At 41.9% G+C, this 19,217-nt stretch overlaps 1 protein-coding gene across 4 annotated transcripts in view; it reads left to right on the top strand.

Annotated features, from left to right (window-relative positions):
* LOC116043577 (membrane-associated guanylate kinase, WW and PDZ domain-containing protein 2) overlaps nucleotides 1-19,217 on the top strand; it is a 43,361-nt gene that overhangs the window by 11,645 nt on the left and 12,499 nt on the right. For all 4 annotated transcript variants that reach the window (XM_031290366.2, XM_031290365.2, XM_031290367.2 and 1 more), the window contains exons 2-10: nucleotides 1,256-1,545; nucleotides 3,241-3,357; nucleotides 9,032-9,151; nucleotides 10,891-11,064; nucleotides 13,076-13,271; nucleotides 15,047-15,117; nucleotides 16,255-16,416; nucleotides 17,351-17,876; nucleotides 18,653-19,211. In XM_031290366.2, coding sequence (XP_031146226.1) covers nucleotides 1,266-1,545; nucleotides 3,241-3,357; nucleotides 9,032-9,151; nucleotides 10,891-11,064; nucleotides 13,076-13,271; nucleotides 15,047-15,117; nucleotides 16,255-16,416; nucleotides 17,351-17,876; nucleotides 18,653-19,211 — 2,205 coding nt within the window. In that variant the 5' untranslated portion in view covers nucleotides 1,256-1,265. The remainder of the gene's footprint in view (nucleotides 1-1,255; nucleotides 1,546-3,240; nucleotides 3,358-9,031; nucleotides 9,152-10,890; nucleotides 11,065-13,075; nucleotides 13,272-15,046; nucleotides 15,118-16,254; nucleotides 16,417-17,350; nucleotides 17,877-18,652; nucleotides 19,212-19,217) is intronic.

Raw genomic sequence — 19,217 nt, 5'->3', positions numbered from 1 at the left:
CGTGATGGTGTTGGCAGGAGTTTGACATTTCTTCACTTCAGTTGCTTGTGATATATCTGGAAACATATAAACCAATACAATATATCTGCAATAAGCTAATATCGGGCAATATATCAGCCTGGCCACTTTATCAGTCTAGCTTCCTGGACATATCTCCTTGTAAAACCAAAGCAATATGTTATATTAATTAACATTAATGGGCTTTAGACAGAGCCAGGCTCGCTGTTTCCCCCGGCATAGATCTTTTCATTTAACTCATGGCAAGAAAGAAAATTAGATTAATTAGAATTAGATTTATTATTTCCAGAATGTCAAACTATTCCTTTGATAATAAGCTTTTTCTGTCATATATTCTAGGTGTTAATCTTTTGGATTGTGTTACCCCACCTTGTGTATCTCTGTTGTCCTGTGTGTGTCAAGGTGACAGTGCTGCTCTGATAATGTCAGAGGAACCCTGTCCGTTCTCTCCGGACATCACAGCTGTCAAGCCACTGTCAACTCAAACAAATCTTCCCCAAGTCAGCTACATCCTCCACACACACACACACACACACACACACACACACACACACACACACACACACACACACACACACACACACACACACACACACACACACACAGCTGCTCCCCAGGAAACATGTTGAACACACTGAGAAGACAATAGGATAATCTGTCCTGGAAAATACATTGTTCAAACAAATGATGTAATTATTCATTGTCCAGAGAAATCTATATATGTGTTGAAGTATCATGCATCAGTGTAGATACAGAAAAGATTCTGAATACTCCAGTGTTCGACTGCAGTTGACGCTCACCTCAAAATGTGTGCATTCAATGGCCTGTACCTTTATCGAACACAAACTGGATTTCCCCGTGTGACTAAAGATCAGCTGGAATGTGCACTAAAATTCCTATGTTGTGTGTTTACATGAAAACAACATCAGCCTGCAGCAAGCGCAATGAACATGAGGGAATGTCTCTCTGTTTCTTTTGGGTGGACAGTCATGTAGTGTGCTGTACTATGTTTGCTTAAAACAAAGACACAGTTTCCTTGTGTTGTGTTGTTCCTCCCCAGATCTCTGACATCGACAACTAACAAAGGTTGATTGACAAAACAACCCTCTCCCTGAAGTCCCAGGATCTTTCCCTACGTTCTTATTTAATTGACCCCCCCCTCCCCTCTCAGACCCCCCTTTTATTACTGTCTCACACCTTCTGCTCACCCTCCAATCCTGTTTCCTTTCCTCTCCAGCTCATTTGCCATGTCTAAGACAGCGGTGAAGAAGCTGCACTGGCGTTCCAAGGTGCAGGACAGCTTCGTCCCGTTGCTCGGCTCACCGGGGGAGCTGGGGATCGCCATTGGTGGAGGAGCCGATTATGGAGAGTTTCCTTTTGTCACGTCGGCTCCGGGGGGCGGACTCACAGTGGGTGATATCATCCTAGAGATTGGGGGAACACCAGTATTAGGGATGACATTAGGAGATGTCCGTGGCGTCCTCAACTCCTGCCCCCATCCGATCCGCATCAAGACTGTGTCACCAGGTATGACTCAGCGTCAGCTCATTGTTTTGATAGATGTGTAGTTAATCACCGCACAGTCAAGGGAAGGTGTGAACATAACAGGCTGCACGGCCTCGCCTTCTACTTCTGGATTTTTATCACAGATCACTCATAATGCATTCAATCTTTAATTATCTCCCTCACACTGCAGACCGTTTAACGTGTTGCTGTTTATGTTGCAGACCATTGCGCTTACTTCATCAGAATACACTTGAACAATCTGTTACACTGGAGTCCCGGCTGTCATCTATAATAATGTTGCTTAATAACTCTCAGCCGACTCACGAGTCAATTCAGCAGCCGTTCTGATGCTGATTTGCACTCGTCAATTAGTCTGGATTTGTCAAGGCGATCGGTCAATATGTGGGTAGGAGGTCAAAATTGCTGTTGACACATGACAAGAGTGTGGCGATATGGTTGTCTGTCACCCGCAAGAGTCCTTGATGTTTAGAACAGGGGGCTGGGCTGACGGATGTCTTTGTATGCTCTGAACAGAGCAATATGTCACTGGAGTGTCACTTGAGTGCCGCTCCTGCTGGCCTTGCTTGCCAGATTGATAGCTGACTTGGCCACAGGGGTGTAAATGGGGAACTTTGCTCCTGGTCCCTCCGCTGCTGGTAGATCCATTATCATCTCTGAAGTCGGCCTGGCCCTCCTTGGGCAGCTTGACTGCTTGTAGTGTGGACAGTGATGGATGAGCTGATGCGCCAGGTTGCTGTACCACACTTCTCCCTACTCCTACCCCTACTACAACTCCCTCTGCTCCAGCCTCTCAAATACACGACACCAGGCTACATTCCCCAGAGGCAGGCAGCAGTTTAAAGGTTTTTAGCACTAAGTCGGGTCATTCAGTTTCAGAGAGCCGGTGTTGAGATTTGTATTTTGCTCTTCAACAGACTAGAAAAGAGCAGCTGTTTCATAACGTGATGAACAAAAGCCCAACATTTTCCCTAAAAGGCAGCTGGCTAGGTTCATTTCCCTTTTACAGGCAGCAGCCATATGTGGCCAGCCGTATGCACGTGCGTGCAGATGACTGCCTCCAGTAATGAAGTTATACCAATGTGACATTTTTTAATAGCATGCAGCACATTCAGTCGGCTACTGGGCAGAGCCGTAACAGACGGTGGGGGTAGCTGGGCGGCAGCCTGTAAGAGAAGCGCCGACAGTGTGGTCATCTGTCAGAGTGACAAGCTGGAGATGCTCTCAGCCAATCCATAACAGCAAGTTACCTGTCAAATGAGGTCGTAAAGCACTTGAGATGATATTAAGAGATCAGCTAGAGGAAGCTGAGCTATACGATGATCAGCTTTGCCTCTCCTCGTGACAGCCTCCGCTGTTGTGTCTGGAGCAATTAACCCCACTAGGTTGTTTTATATGCACGAGGGAGTCATGGAAACACATTTTATACTCAGGATCTATGTGAGGATATATAGAGAGATCAGTAGGTGTGAGTGTGAAAGTCTAGGTTGTAAAATGATAAATGTTAAATCAAGCCTGGCATCAGTAAAGATTTAAGTAATTTACAGTCTCTATTTGACAGGCTACAAACAAATCTTAGAGTGAATATACAACGTACAGAGTGTTTGTGCTTACTGAGCTGATTTCTCCCTCTCTCTCTCTGTCTCTTCTATGCTTCTTCCTCTCCCTGCCACACTTGTATCTTTGCCCTTCCCTCAGGCTCCACATTGTGCAAGGATCTCAGGTTGTATTTGAGCAAGTGTTTCACCCCCGGCTCAGTGGACAGCCAACTTCAGCAGGTCATCCGAGAGAACCTCTACCTCCGCGCTGTACCCTGTGAGTCCCATTTTGTGTTTAAATACTGTATACTGTATCTGTCTATATACCTCGTCTTTATATTTCATGTTTTATTATGTCCTTTAAGCCTCCTTTGTCCTGCCATTAGCCCATAAATTGTACGTTTCACATTTAAGCCTAATATGAAGTAAATTGTCACCTTGCTCAAGATATCAGTGTATCCAAGCATATCTCTCTAAAGTTACGGACCTCATTAATTCTTTGATAACATGTCTCATCGTTGCCACCATGTGAATACATTGGTGTTAATTGGTGTTTAAGCCTACAGAAGTGTTTTGCAGACAGAAAATCTAAGTGCAATCCGTTTGGGCATTTTCATAGCAACAGTCTGTATTGTCTTATCCTCAGTGGCAGTTCCTCCCTTACAACCCTCACCCCTGTGCCCCAGGCTATTACTTTGTTTGGGTGGTGGTAAGATGCTATTACATGTGATGGTAGTTGTGTTTGACAGGTTACTTTTTATTAGTGCAGCTTTTGTATCATCTCCTGAAAAATTGCTTCGTAGTCTACACCACTACACTTCATTTTGATGTTTATGAATCAAGCACAATGGCAGCCAAAAGCAGCTAGTTGTAGTACATCTGTTGCTATCTTAATCTCCTATAATATGACGTCACTGGAGAGGGTGAGGGGGTATTGCAACCATGCAGGGTTTTTCTGAGAAAGATATGTGCTTCTGATCTCATTTTCTGACTTGCGTTGGTCTGTTTAGCTTTTCTTTTTTTTTTCTTGTTCAGGTAATAGTATGGAGGAAACAGACCCCTTATAGTGTGTCTGTAGTACTCTTGACCTTGCTGTGGCAGTGTGGAGTTGCTGCTAATCTCTCCTTTAGTCCAGGAAGTAGGTCATGTGGGACATTTTGCCAAATGCCACACAACCCACTTGCTGACAGAACAAGGCACAGGTCAAAACTCCTAGGAAAGATAATAAAATGTCTCTCTTAGTATACAATATGCATATTTATATTATGGTATAATTGCAGTTTTATTTATATCAAGCTTTCTGATTACTTAACCCTGCAAGCGCGCATCTACAAGCAGCTGCTCAGGCAGTGAATTGCCCAAATAAACATTAGTGCTTTTAGCCATTCAGAATACGGATAAAGAAAATGGGATGGATAAAAGAGGATGGGCATATACACATTTAGATAAATCAGTAAATTAATGTTTGGTCAGGGAAGGTTGCAGCCATTTTTCTGAAGACACTGTATTTATTGGATCAATATTATAATATACTGCATAAAGCAGTCCAGCCTTTCTCTGCCAGTGGTGTAAAACTTTGGAAACAACTTCCCATCTCTGAGTGCTTTCTTTTAGTGAGTGTGACAACAAGGCAGGCTCAGCCCGCGGGTGTGTAATCCTCTGATCTGCTGGAGATGTCACAGTAAGATGCTGTTGTTCTCATGCCGATACCAACACACGCATATTAGCTTGATCCTGAGACGGCTTGGGAACCACCACGTCTCATTTACAGAACACTCGTATACCGGTATATAGGAGCAGACTTTTTTTGTCCTTTTGTTGTTTTCCACCGAGGAGGCAGCTGTGCTTGTATGCTAAGGAGTTTTCATCAGTGGCTCATTGTGGCCCCCTTCAGGATCATACTGTATGTATGTTCCTTCTGTTTCTAGAGACTCTTTTGCTGTAGTTCGTTATTTTGTCGATAATTAATACCTTAACTTACCTGAGATGAAAATTAATTAGCTACAGAGGCTCATGAAGCATAGGTCAAGTCTTTAAATGTTTTAGGATAGTATAATGAGGCCTCAGTTTAGATTTTAATTTTTTTTTAATTTTAATGCTGTTTCTCTTCTGAAACTCTGGCTTAGCACCACTGTGCTATTTAGAGAATATGTCAGTTCCTGAATCCTTTTGATGAGACAATGTTCTCTGATGTTGGAGCTGGCACTGATGCAAGAAATATCATTACAAAGGCTCGGCTCAGTCAGGAGGGCAGTGCATAAAAATGGAAATGAATGACAAAATTAAGTAAATCCAGGCTACTGTATCAATAATCTCGAGGAGGGGGAATTGAATTAAAAGCAAATGTCTATCAGTGCCAAAGTGGAGGAGGGGCTGACTGCGGTCTAATGGCTCTGTGTGCTCAGACTGAAGCCGACAGGATGCTTACTGTGAAGCCTTTGAGGAGAAGTTAAATGTGTAGAGTACAGTATATTGTATGTTCAGTCCAGTGAAACAAAGCAGTTTATATAACACAACTTTCTATTTCATGAGGAAACTACTAATAAACACTTGTTTTCTTATCGTCATCATGATATCAACTGGTGCAATAAACACATCACAAAAGACTGCGACATATTGCAAAAGACACTGGGAGTTTTGGGGGTTTTTTTAATTGAAAGAAAATATCAGTAGAAAAATGCACTTTAAAATGTAACTGATTCTTTTTTTAGCGGTGCCTTTTATATTCAATTCAATGTTCAATAAAAGAATGTTGGAAATGATTTCCTTTTGTTTGTTTTAAATTCAACAAGCCGTTTGTTGTATTTTAGCAGAATACTGAAAGCAGCAGAACTGAGTACACTTTAAAATCGTTATTGCGATATTCAATAATATTATCGCATATTTTCCTCATATCGTGCAGCCCTAGAAACTACCCTTTTTTTGTTTCTTCATTCATAGCTTTTTTTTTCTGTGTGCAAAACCTTACGTTACCCTCCTGAACTTTCCCATCCATTTTTGTATAATAGCACTAAGCATTTGTGAATGTGCCCTTGGATGATTCAGAGCCAATGTCATAGTTTTAAGTGTCTCTGTCTCCTCCATAAAAGACTTTTCTAATTGTCTTCTCTGAGTGACTCAGAGATAAGAAACATCATCATTTAGTTATTCTAATATGCTCGCTCCAGCGTTGTCAGGCAGACCGTCGGTGGCCTTTTCAACTGTTGGATTCTTTGTTAGCTATATGTGTGCAATGATCTTGACAGACAGCTCTCTCTGGGTGTTGATACCGAGTTCTGTGTAATTACCTCTTCAATCCCTATCACACCCCTCTCCCAGAGGATCAGTGTGTGGCGCCTACAGGGACAGACAGGGAAGAAGAAGATGTCAATAATCCATTCTGTCCCCCCGCTGACATGTCATATATATTTCCTAGGAGGGTGCTTGGATAATGAATCCCTGCCTCACACCACATCAGCTAGAGATACACTGTGTGTCTTGAGGGGAGGAGAAAAATTACACACGTCAGATGTCATCAGACTTGCTATCAGATCTTTAATTAGACACAGAGACTTCTAATTTACTTTAATATTTTAGTTTTTTGGGTGGTGCAAACACAACCCTGATGCAGCATGGCACAAAGTGGATTGAATACATTACACAGTATCAGCAGGTGGAGTTGGGGCGAGCTATTATGATGGCCAATCACATTTCTCATCCCATTTCAAAGCACCAGACAGTTTCCTAATGAGCCGGGAAGTGAGGGTAACCTCTTTGGAGAAAACCTTCTCCTCTCTTGGAAGCACAGAGCACAAGGCACAGCATAGGAAAAAAAACTCAACAATAGCTGAAATGAGTCGATCAGTCGATAAGTAGATCAACCGAAAATTAGTCAGCAACAATTTTGATTATCAATGGTGTCCATCTTTTTTTTTTTTTTTTAAGCAAAAATGCAATCAGCTTTTCCAGCTTTCAGTTAATTTCCGGACATTTTATAGATCAAATGATGAATCAATTTATCAAGAAAATAATTGACGGATTAATCAATAATGAAAATAAAAGTTAGTTTTGTGATTTTTTTAATAGGTCTGCCATCTAAAGCGAAAAATGAAAATGAAAATTGCTTTTTTGCATTGGCTTTTCTGATCAAAGCAGGAGGAAGCATAACTGTTAGCACAAAATCAGAGGGCAGTGCCTCATCCTCTGTGGCTGATCGGAACTCATACTGTACAGTAAACACACTGTGCTACAGAAAGAAGAGAAGAGGTCAGGCTGATGGAGGCGCCTCGTGCTCTCTAATGTCTCTGTGTCAACACGTGTGAGTTGTCTGTGGTGTGGGTGAGTGTACATTGTGGTTTTATTTTGGCGTGTGTGTGTTCATTATGTTTTTTTTTTTTGTTGGCCTGTGTGTGTGTGTGTGTGCATGTGAGTGTTCAGTGTGGGTTTTTTTTTGGCCTGTGTGTGTTCATTGTGGGGCTTTTTTTGGCGTGTGTGTGTGTGTGTGTGTGTGTGTGTGTGTGCAGTCCTGCCTGTGTCATTGTGGCTGTGGGAGCTGCTCCCAGGACAGCGGTGCATTAATCATGGGTTTTATAGGGTAGCTGGGTGTGATGCCCTCCTGCCGGCTCCGCGCTCACATCACATGTGGTCCTCCAGGAGAAGGATGGAGATTTGTCCTTAGTTTAGGCTTGATGTAATTTTGTCTTGGGAAAGGAATTACTTGTCTCAAGGTCAGAACTGACGCCTTAGTAGTTCAATTTGCAAATTAAAATGATTCCATCAGATTAAATTTAACAGTATTAAAATGTGATATATTTCACACTACATGGCTGCACATGTATTTAATGGTTAGGACATCTTGGTAAAAATACAGCAAACATTGAGACTAGGGCTGCATGATTTGAGAAAAATATGCGATAACATTGTTGAATGTCGCGATAACAATATTACTTGTGATAAATTAACAAATATTAAAGTTTACTCAGTTCTGCTGCTTTCAGTATTCTGCTAAAATCTAACAAATTGCATATTGAATTTTGAACAAATGAAAGGAAATAATTTCCAACATTCTTTTATTGAACAAATTGAACATTGAATTGAATATAAAAGGCACCACCAAAAAGAATGGCAGTTACATTTTAAAGTTTTCAGTTTTCTACTGATATTTTCTTTCAACTAACACAAGAAAAGTGTGTTTCACGATGTGTTTATTGCGCAAGTTGATATCACCATATGTTGTTCAGCCCTAATTGAGACTCTTCTGTAATGATGTTTTCTCTGCCGTGGTTTGGACTCGCTGCTCTCTTACAGGCCAAGGTCAATGTGAATCAATTATGATGACAGACCACTGATCATCTGATTGCTCCATCTTTACAATGGTGATAGAAAGACTTTAAGACTTTCACAGCGCCTCATTAATGTTTAATTCTGTTTTTATTGATCCGGTCATAATAAAGAGGCCCTGGTAAATGCCTACCGTCATCATCGGGCTCTCCATACCAAAGGGCAAATTTTGGTTTGTGGGTGGATGCTGTGGGTGGATGCTGTGGGTGGATGCTGTGGGTGGATGCTGTGGGTGGATGCTGTGGGTGGATGCTGTGTTCACCTGCGAATGAATATTCTAAAAAAGCAAAATGCTGTAGTTAAGGAGATCACTTGTTCATTGTTATTATCAATTAAATATGTTAACTCCTTTTAAGATTGTGTATAACTTTAAGTACAACCAGAATAGATCCACAACCTTTCATTTCACTATTTCTATGTCATTTGTCAAACTGTAATGCTTGGACTATTTATAATTTGCTGAGTTGTTGTTTTATTTAAACACTAAACTAAGATTCATGACCCACGATGAGAGGAAAAAACTGTGATTAATTGACATGTCATCCACATTAGAGCTGGCAGTATTTCTCTCCTCGTTGTGGCTCTGATGTATAATACTGTATATCACATTTCCTGTTGTCTCCCTCTCCCAGGTACAACCAGACAGCCCAGAGATGGGGAAATCTCAGGCATAAACTACAACTTTGTCTCCATTGAGGAGTTCTTCTCCTTGGAGGAGTCGGGAGCGCTGCTTGAGAGCGGAAAGTTCAAAGGTAATCAATAATTAACACGTTATATCTTGTTTGTTTCATGTGAAACAAAAACCAAAGTGTAAAAATGACAAGTTGTAGGTACAGGTGCCGGGTTGTTTCTTGGCCAGGTGCAGTGGCTTCTTGGAGTCTCTGCTGGTTGCCTGGCAACCTGAGGGTGATTAACTCCAGGAAGATAGAACATGTTAATTAATGAGCTTTCGAGGTGCTGTTATGCAGATTTAGTTGCATTTGGACAGAGCCAGTCTAGCTGTTGTAAATAAAGAACATGTATTGACAGGTTTTTGTTGTGATTAATACGGTTTACATAGTTCATACTAGGACAGTCAGTTGGCGTCTCTTTATGCATATTAACGCCATAAGGAGTTGGCGTCTCTTTATGCATATTAATGCCATAAGGTGTTGCTCAGCTCGTATCTACCCCGCAGACTCCTCACCCCTCTGTAAGGGTCAGAGTGCTGCCTCTGATTAAAAAGCCTCCATACATTAGCATCCATAATTTATAGGCGTTTAATGGGAGCAATAAATGTCATCCTCACTTGCCTTCCATGCGACATTGACAGACACATCGCTACAGCAAGGCAATCAGGAGTATCAGCAGCATTTTAGCCTGCAGAAACTGCAGTAAATGGCGACGGCCGAGACCTTGTTGTGGAGTTCAATAATCTAATGTTTCCCCCCAACCTATTTGGATCTCCATGAGCCAAATGGAGGGGTGGAGGTCATTTCATTTCTTCTTTAGCAGCTGGAGCAGATGGGTAGAACTGTGAATATAGAATACAGTAGATGATCTCACAGGAGACATAATGCACCATACATACAGGTATGTAGAATGTGCTGTTTGTGTGCATAATGAACTTTGTATAAAGTACTCAAAAGCAATACTTGAGTAAAAGTACAAGTATCTTCCCAGAAAATGACTTTGGTAGAAGTTAAAGTCTCCTTTTAGAATATTACTTGAGTGAAAGTCTTAAAGTATTTGATATTTACAGTACTTAAGTATTCATAGCAATTTTCTGATATTAAATGTACTTAAATAGAAGTAAAAGTAAAAAAAAAACTTTGATTATGAACTTTATGGCCAAAGGTGTGTAATGTTATCTTCATCACCACTGTCGTCGGGGTGATCATCGTCTGTTACCATGGCGGCAGAGCCTGCAGCAGGTGCTTCCATGACACTCTCAGTCATTATGCTTCCTCCTCTTCTTCTTTAGTTTTGGCCTATGGTTTTTTTTTTTTGCCACTTGGCCACAAACAGGCATCACGTCACCAACTGGAATGGAGCGTACATTATCTTGGCAATTTAGGAGCAATGATTCGCCAAACTTCCTTTTTTTCAGTGTAATTAATTTCTTCTGATTATATTTTGTAGTAACGAGTAACTAAAATGCTTAGGAGAAATGTAGTAAGTAAGGAGTAAAAGTAAAAGTTTCCGGAAATATAAATAACAAAATAAAGTACAGATACGTGAACATTCTACTTAAGTACAGCAGTGAAGTATTTGTACTTTGTTACATTACAACACTGATAATGAATATAAAATATTTCAGATTGGAACTCAGTAACATGTTAATGCAGACTGAGTGCTGTTACTGACCACCTTTAGATTTATGTCAGTAGATTTTATTTAGATTTATTTATTTACATTAACACAGGGCGTTTCCACACAATGTTTTCGGTTTGACATGTTCAATGCAATTCCATTTCTCAGGACGCCTTTCCCCTGTCCTTCTCTGTCTCAGGGAATTACTACGGCACACCTCGGCCCGTTCACATCAGCGCAGAGAGCCCCCCCATCACCTACCAGGAACACCGCAACCTGCTCAGAAACTTCCGCACACGCAGCAAATCGCTCAGCAACCTCGAGAAGCCTGCAGAGGACGGCGAGAACAGCGAGGACGACTCAGGCCTGTCAGGCAAGTATTGCTAAACCTGGTCTATGTGACAGCATGTGTGGGCAAGGTCATACATGTAAAGTGGAGTATTACATAGTCATTGGGGCTTCTTTAAAAAAAAAAATAGTTTTCAGACATATTTACAGCAGAAAACGTATCTCTTAAACCCTGCACCGCAGCCTGCAGCTAAATACTGCATTGTCCCTCTATCTCTCCAGTCTCTGATACCCAAATTAATCAATCATTAGCACGATTAGTATGCTCTAAACTATCGGTGGAGCTGTGGCCTCATCGATTGCTGGATCACTTCCAAAGGAAGGTCAGGCTGCCTTAGGTGGAGCATTCAAGGAGGTAAGCAGACAGGCAAGTGTGCACACAGGGAGGTGACAAAGAAGCAGAAATTGTTTGAATTAACTTATTAGGCTCACCTGACACTGGAATAGCACATGGCTGTTATAGAATTTTTTCCTCTCATGAGGCAAAAACATTTTCTGTGATGGATGACTCACTGTAACAGACATATTATCTTAGAAGGCTTAAAAGGCTTATTAATCACCAGTGGTGGAGGAAGTATCCAGGTCCTTTATTTAAGTAAAAGTACCGATACAACAATGTAAAAATATTCCATTACAAGTGAAAAGGCCCTCATTCAAAATCCTAGTTTAGTAACAGTACAGAAGTATTATCTGCAAAATGCACTTAAAGTATCAAAAATAAAAGTACTTGTAGAAAAATGTCCCTTGTTAGTGACAGGTAGTTTAGTCCAGTGGTTCCAACCTGGGGGTCAAGGCCAATTCAAAGAGGGTGTGAGGTAGACTGGGTAAACCCAGCCCGATCTGCCGGCGATTTGATTTCGCCCTGCAGCTCAGGCTGGAAACCTGTACATTTATCTATCCTGCTTCCGTTAAAAATACTTAAAAACTTATCCACGTGGCGCGCCATTGACGGGTTTAACACGATGGCGATAGAAAAGCGACCAAGCAGCTTTTTATTTACATTCAACATGGCGGCCACTGAAGCGCAGCAACCCGTTGATCGCTGCTACGTCACCCGGATCGTTGGTCTGATTGGTTGAAGGACTATCCAATTGCGTACAGAGTCATTTGAACTATGCCCGTTGATCACGCCTCTTGTGCGGTAGAACATACAGAGCAGACTCCCCAGACTAATGTTCAATCTTAAAAGATTGAGCTTGGTCTGGTGATAGCCAGACTAGGTGTAAGGGGTCGTGAGATGATTCATGGGATTGGAAAGAAGAAAAAACAAAGTTCTGCTTTAAACATTGGTTTTCATTTTGTGGGCATTTTTCTAATCTTTGCATTTTTTGTGAAACATTAATTAATTTGATCTCTTTGGGCCTTGAACATTTATTTAAAGAAACCTGAGAAATTTAGAGGGGAAATGTCTCTTTGATGCTACTACTAAAAATACATCTGAAATGTGACAAGGGGCCCCAACTAAACACTGTCTTTTGTTATAAGGTATCACAATCCAAAGGGTAAAAGGATATGGTATGTTGTTTTTGTGTAATATCTTCAAAGTGTGTAGAAACTATAGCAGTCAAATAAATGTAGTGGAGAAAAAAGTACAACAACATTGCATAAATAGGAAAAATAGGAATGCAGGATAGAGTTTGAGAGATCCATCCAAAACACTGACCTCTGCTGAGTCATGTTCTGAAGTGATACCGTGTGGGTGGATGAGTTTACAGCGGGACTCAGGACACCCCATGTCATGTCCTACGCCTCTCAGATCCATGCTGGAGCGCACAGCTGAAGGACAGCTACAAGGACAGCTTTCTTCTGCTGGTAGTATGGCATGCATGGTCACACACTCTGCCTCCTTAGAGAGAGGACAAAGCCGGCTGAGATGCTGACCTCAGGTCTTTTTCTGCCTGACATGGAATTGCCCGCGTCAGGTCGTTAGAGACTGCAGAAGAAACTTTTTTCACCTCCTGCATCTTCTAAATAATATATTACTGTTCAATTTAGATTTTTTTTATTAACATTCTTTCTTGTCACCATAATTACAGGAGGCTCTGCAGGTGTCAACAGCAGCATCCCTCCTAGCCATCGGACCCCTGGGCGGCCCCGGGCTTCCAGCAGCGGGGATGGTCATACCATAGAGAACGGGATCATCGGCATCAGAAGTGGTGCCAGGGTGAGAGGTGTGATGCCTGATCACTGGGAGCAGGCCTTCAGTGACCCCGGCGAGTCTCACTACATAGAGTGAGTATCTGCCTGTTCTTCACAACCAACAGTTAAAGCTAGGGTAGGAAGTTTTCTGGGGAAAAAAAAACCCCTGCCAGAATTTGAAATTACAGCCCTCCTCTTGCAGCTCCCCCCTCTCTGTCCTAAGCCCCTCCCACCAGACGAGCACGGGCATAAGTACGTGCAATCATGGTTGGGATCCTAAAGCAGTTGTATAGCCGCAATTCTATGACAATTACCGTCGTCTAGCTAGCTACATAAACATGAACTTCAATTAGCCGCAGTTGTGTGCCTTTGGCTATGGTTAGCAGAAGGCTAAACTATTAGCCACTTTTTCTCTCCATCTCTGAAACGCTTTGTCGATATTGACACATGTTTTATCGCGTTTATTGTCAGACTCTCTTTTAAAGCAACACTAGAGAACTTTTCCCATTTCGGTCCCCCTACAGGTTGGAAGCGGAATTGTCCATTACATTACATTATGCAAGTTTGCCAGATCGGGTAGCGGATCTGTAGTTCGAATGAGACATACAACAGCGGTAATGGACAATTCCACTTCCAACCTGTAGGGGGACCGAAGCGGAAAAAGTTCTCTAGTGTTGCTTTAAACTCTCTTTTATGCAGTTGCTGCCTCTACCATTGCGTTAGGCTTTCACCATTTGAAGGGACGTGCACCCGCATCTGCATTTGTAGAACAGCCAATAAAGATTGCCTTCTCTCTAAAATGACCTGTGATTGGCCAAAGTCTCCTGTCACAGGCTAGATTTTCTCAAGCCTGCAAACAGGGCCAAGAGGAAATGCAGAACTCTAGTTTTCTCTCAGACCACTTGAATTACAATATTCTAAAACGTTATTATATATTATGGAATATTTGCCCAATGACGCAAAGAAAAACAGCCTACCCCAGCTTTAAAGGAATAGTTTAACATTATGTGGAATACACTCATCAAGCATATTCGCTTTGCTGCAGAGAGTTTTGTGAAAAATGAGTTTTACTAAATATGAAGCTGAAGCTAGAAGATGGTTAGCTTAGCTTAGCATAAAAACTGGAGACGGGGAAACAGCTAGTCTGGCTCTGTCTGAAGGTACAACCTACCAGCACCTCTAAACCTCACTGCTTTATCACATTACATTTGTTTGTTTAATACATAGGAAAACTAAAGTGTAAAAAAAACAAGTTGTGTTGTTGCAGTCACTGCTTCCGGCCAAGTCCGGTATTTGTTTCCACACAGACTCAACCTTAACCTGTGCTCATATGTACCCCCTTAACAAGCCATATTCTCTGATGCTTAACCTCAACCCGAACTCACCGTATCGCCAACCAGTTAACTAACCATAACCTAAACTAAGCACTAACCCCTCTAATTGTTGTTTTTGCACTTTTTTTGCACAGTTTTTGTATTGATTATAAAACAAGATATATCATGTTATTCAGTGAGCTTTAGAGGTGCTGGTAGGCAGATTCCTTTTAACCTTGTAGCTTAGTCCACTGTTTCAACTGTTAATGCAAAGCTGAACTAACTGTCTTTTCATAATTAACGATAGATATGACAGAAATGAGAGTGGTATCCATCCTCTCATCTAACTCTCTGCAAAAAAGTGAATATTTGTATTTCCCAAAATGTTAAACTATTGCTTTAAACATGCTCTGAATACAGCAAAGGTGCTATGCAAAGCCTATCAATGGCAGGCATCTCTGTTCTTACTGTATTAAATTCCAATGCTGTCATAGTATATCAAATACTATTATTTTTCTGAAGAGGGAATCTTTTCTTTTGCTTTGTCTCTCCAAGTTGCAACCCAAAGAGGACCAACTGGCAGAGTCCTCGAGCCTCAAGCAGGGAGACTGTCTACAAAAATGAATGTGAGCCTCTTTCTTTGTTTCTTTCTTTCTTTACCATCTCTCTCTCTCTTTCTCTCTCTCTCTGGATGTAATTACTGCAACATTTGTGGCACATTTAACTGTTGAACAGCCTTAATGAAGCTACATATTTGTAAAGAACGGAAGTAACAGACTGAGCCAGCTTGCTCCAGTCAAATGAGATGGAATGAGCTTTTTAGTTGAATGGAGACGTGTAAGTGATTAAGGCCTAAAGCTCGGAGCTGCTGGCAAAGAGCCAGACTTTCTGCTGTGGCTGGCAGGGTCGACACGTGGATGGCATGTGACTGGCAACTTAATTTCATAATTTGGTCACATGTTTTGCTGTTAAAAAAAAAACAAGGATATAATCTACTTTTTGTTGTCTGTCTGACATGGCTGATTGCAAACTGTAAGGGACCCATCTGTTATAGTATAGTCCTGTGATTCCAGCTTGTCCTAGTAAAGTGCAGTACACATCTCTCACCAGCAGACAGTGATATAATCTCCCTTATGGTCATTATTACTGTAAAATCTGGTACATGGAATCCAAACTAACACTGTCATAATGTAGTAGGGTGTTTTAATTTATGCAAAAATCATTGCTGCTCCACTTCACAAACAAAGGGCTAAAATAATACGGGAAAATGGGAGGAAAACTCAAATCTGATGTAACTTTTTCGATGCAAAGTGAGAGTAAACAGTAAATAAAAAGACCCAAATTGCAGTGCTGTGTTGGGTCAATCTAATGGGTTATGTGTCTGATTTTAAGGAGGTAGTCTGTAATGGATTCTGCTTTTAATGCAGTCTTTTCACCAAACACTTTGGTTTGTGTGTGTGTCTATTTATTTAAGTATTTCTTTATAAAAAGCCATCTGGCGATTCTTTTGCAGTGCTCTGACTCTCCCTCTCTCTTTTCCCTCACTCCTAAAACCGGTCAGTTTGAACCATTTAATCGTATAAACATACAGGACTGAAACTGTTATAACTCCTCTCTTCATCTGATATCACTCTGGTGGTATTTTTGTTTATATATCTTGCTGCCTTGAAGACTTTTACAACTTTTCCTTTGAGGTAAGCATCATCATTGTCTCATCCTCTCTCTCTGTCTTTCTGTCATGGTATATTTTTGGTGACTACCAGGGTTCACGGACCAGCCTGGGGAGCTCAGGGGTTTCCCTGTGCACACACACTTGACCAAGGGCTCCAGGGGGTTTGGTTTCAATATTGTCGGGGGCAGCAGGCCAAGAGAGTTCCTCCAGGTCTACAGTGTGACTGCAAGTGGTCCCTCAGCACTCAAGACAGGTAAACATACAATAAACCAGGAACGATTACTGCATGAGAAAGCGATCTTAATTGTAAAAATGATGTGTGATATGATATCGACTAGAGAAAGGAGGGGACACATTCTCGGACACAAATACTTACTTGTATATATTAGTAATAGTACAAGACATATCTGCAGACTGAGAGCTGTAACTATAGTTGCTGAACTCCTGCAACAAGAAAATATTTTAGTCAGCGGTGTGTTTTACCATCTCTCTAGTTCTCTGTCTCCACTCTTTGGGATTATACCTCTGGAACTATCTGATCTCCCACAGCAAGTGTATATCACAATCAGTCCTTAATCCTCAGGGCTAGCACACCATAATCAAACCATATCATAACACGTGCGTATGCAATGGTACGCATCCACTTTACACACACACACACACACACACACACACACACACACACACACACACACACACACAAATGTCCATACAGGCAGATATTACCATTCTAGGAAGCAACAGCACAAGCTGTCTCAGCAGGGGCTGATCTAGTTCATATCTGTTAATAGGTTTAGAGGAATTAGTTGGTTGGATTAGTCCACACCCACACAAAACACACAGCCAATGTTTCATTCGCAAACTACACTTATCTGCACGCTCAAGCATATGAAAATGGTCAAAAAAGATGAAGCAGTAACACATATTGTCAAAGGTACAAAGGTGTGTAATTTTGCTGCAGATAATTTAAAATCAGGTGTGTCGGACTGGGGGGTAAAGGGGACTGAGTACCCAGGGCCCTCATGTGAGGAGGGCCCAAAAAGATGATAGAATGAATAACTGTGGATGCAGGGAGAGACCCATAGAGAATGCCTTTCTACAGGGCCCAGAATTTTGTGCTACGCCCCTGTTCAAAATGCCCAGTATTATAACGATATCTCTATGTGTTTTCTTTTGTGCTTTATTAGCGGACATCCTGGTGTACATCAATGACTTTTGTGTGTTGGGGGTGTCTCACAAAGAGGTGGTAGATATGCTCAAGTCTGTGCCTGTGGGCCACACTGTGGATGTAGAGGTTAGAAGAGGGTATCCCATGCTCTACAACCCTGACGGTTGTCCCAAGCAGCCCCCGCCAAGGCTACTGGACAGCGGGGAACCCATCCTACCACCCACCACCACCCAGCCTCAGCCTCTGCACCAACTACCTCGTCTCCCGACACCCACTCCCAACACCCAGCACTTTGACTATAACGGGCTCCACAGTGACGGGAGGTACATGGAACCAGGGGCGACTCTAGACACTAATGGAAATGCTATGTCTTTCGCTACCAGACAGCCGGCCTCATACAGACGCTCCAGTATGAGCAATGCTGCCTCTCCCCCGCCTGTGCGTCCTCCTCGTTCACTGAGAAGTTTAGCCCGGCTGCAGTCGTTCGACCCAACGCTCGCCAGCCAGAGTGACAGTGAAGTTGTTTCTGCCATTGGTTCCCACAGGTAACAGATACACACACGTATGACACAAATGAAGTTCCTGCAGAGATTGTATTTTAGAGGTGCATTCATTTGAATTTGTAATGCCCTTTTTAAAGTGATTATTTAAAACAATTAGCAGTTTGATTGCAGTGATTTTAAAGTAGTATTGAATAGTTTGAAAGTTTGCCTGTAATTTCAAATTTAGTAAATAAGGTAATACTGGGCTGTAGGAAATGAGAATCAATGAGAAATTAGATTTAATACAATAATAATTGAGGGATTTTTGTGTGGCAGAATTCTTTTAGTTACCTTTTGTTCAAATAATGAGAGGAAATGCATTTTGTATATATAGTATATAACTGTATACTATACAGGCTGCAGTGACAGGCGATAGCAACAATACCATTAGAATGTAATGTACGTTACAAGATCTTCCATTTATCATTGATTCATCGTTTTCAAGCAAAAATGCCAAATGTTAGTTCCAGCTTCTCAAATGTATGGATTTTGTGCATTTTTTTGGCCATGTATGATAGTCAATGAAATATCTTTTGGTTTTGGTTGGACAAACAAGCTATTTGAAGATGTCACATTGGCCTCTAGAAAATTGTGATAAGTATTTTTTAATTGTTTTGACATTTTATAGACTAGAAAATGGATCAAGAAAGTAATTGGCTGATTAAAATAAATAACATCCTTAATTGCAGTCCTAAACATTTCTGCACCTGAATATGTGTCAAAGCAAAGACGTACTGTATTTACTTTGGATTTTGACTCCTCACATTCTTTTTCATCAGGGCATCAATTATCCGTAATCACAACAATAACTCCCTCTCAACACCCCCTCATCCTTATCGTTACGGCACATCCAAGTCGTCTGAGAGTGACCTGTCCACCTGCACTCTGTCGGGATCCCGACTGCCTCTGCCTCAGTCACCGAGGAGGCCCTCGTCCTCCCCCGGGGGCCCCCACAGCGCTCACTCCCGCCTCTTCAGACCGCAGACCTCACATCTCAGACCTCCTCCCACCCCTGACAGCCCACACCATTACCATGGCTTTAACGGTTTCCATGGCAACACCAGCCCCACTGCAAGTCACAGCAGTGTGTCCTCTCCTGGGGCAATGAGTGTGGGCAGTGCAGTTTGCAGTTTGAGCGGAGGGGAGCTGGTGCCAGTGGCCTTGGGGAGGACCGAAGGAGACCAAGGACTCGGCTTCAGCGTGACGGCTGGCGGTCCAGGAGGCAGGATGACTATAGTGAAAAGAGTCTGGGACAGGAAGCAGTGCAACTCCCTGCAGCCAGGGGATGCTATTGTCAAAATCAACGGAGCAGATGTCCAGAGTCTTAGTTTTACACAGGTATTA

Source organism: Sander lucioperca, chromosome 12 (assembly GCF_008315115.2).
Source record: "Sander lucioperca isolate FBNREF2018 chromosome 12, SLUC_FBN_1.2, whole genome shotgun sequence".
NCBI classification, from domain to species: Eukaryota; Metazoa; Chordata; class Actinopteri; order Perciformes; family Percidae; genus Sander; species Sander lucioperca.
The sequence above is the reverse complement of the archived record's forward strand: the minus strand, read 5'-3'. Positions and strand labels throughout refer to the sequence as shown.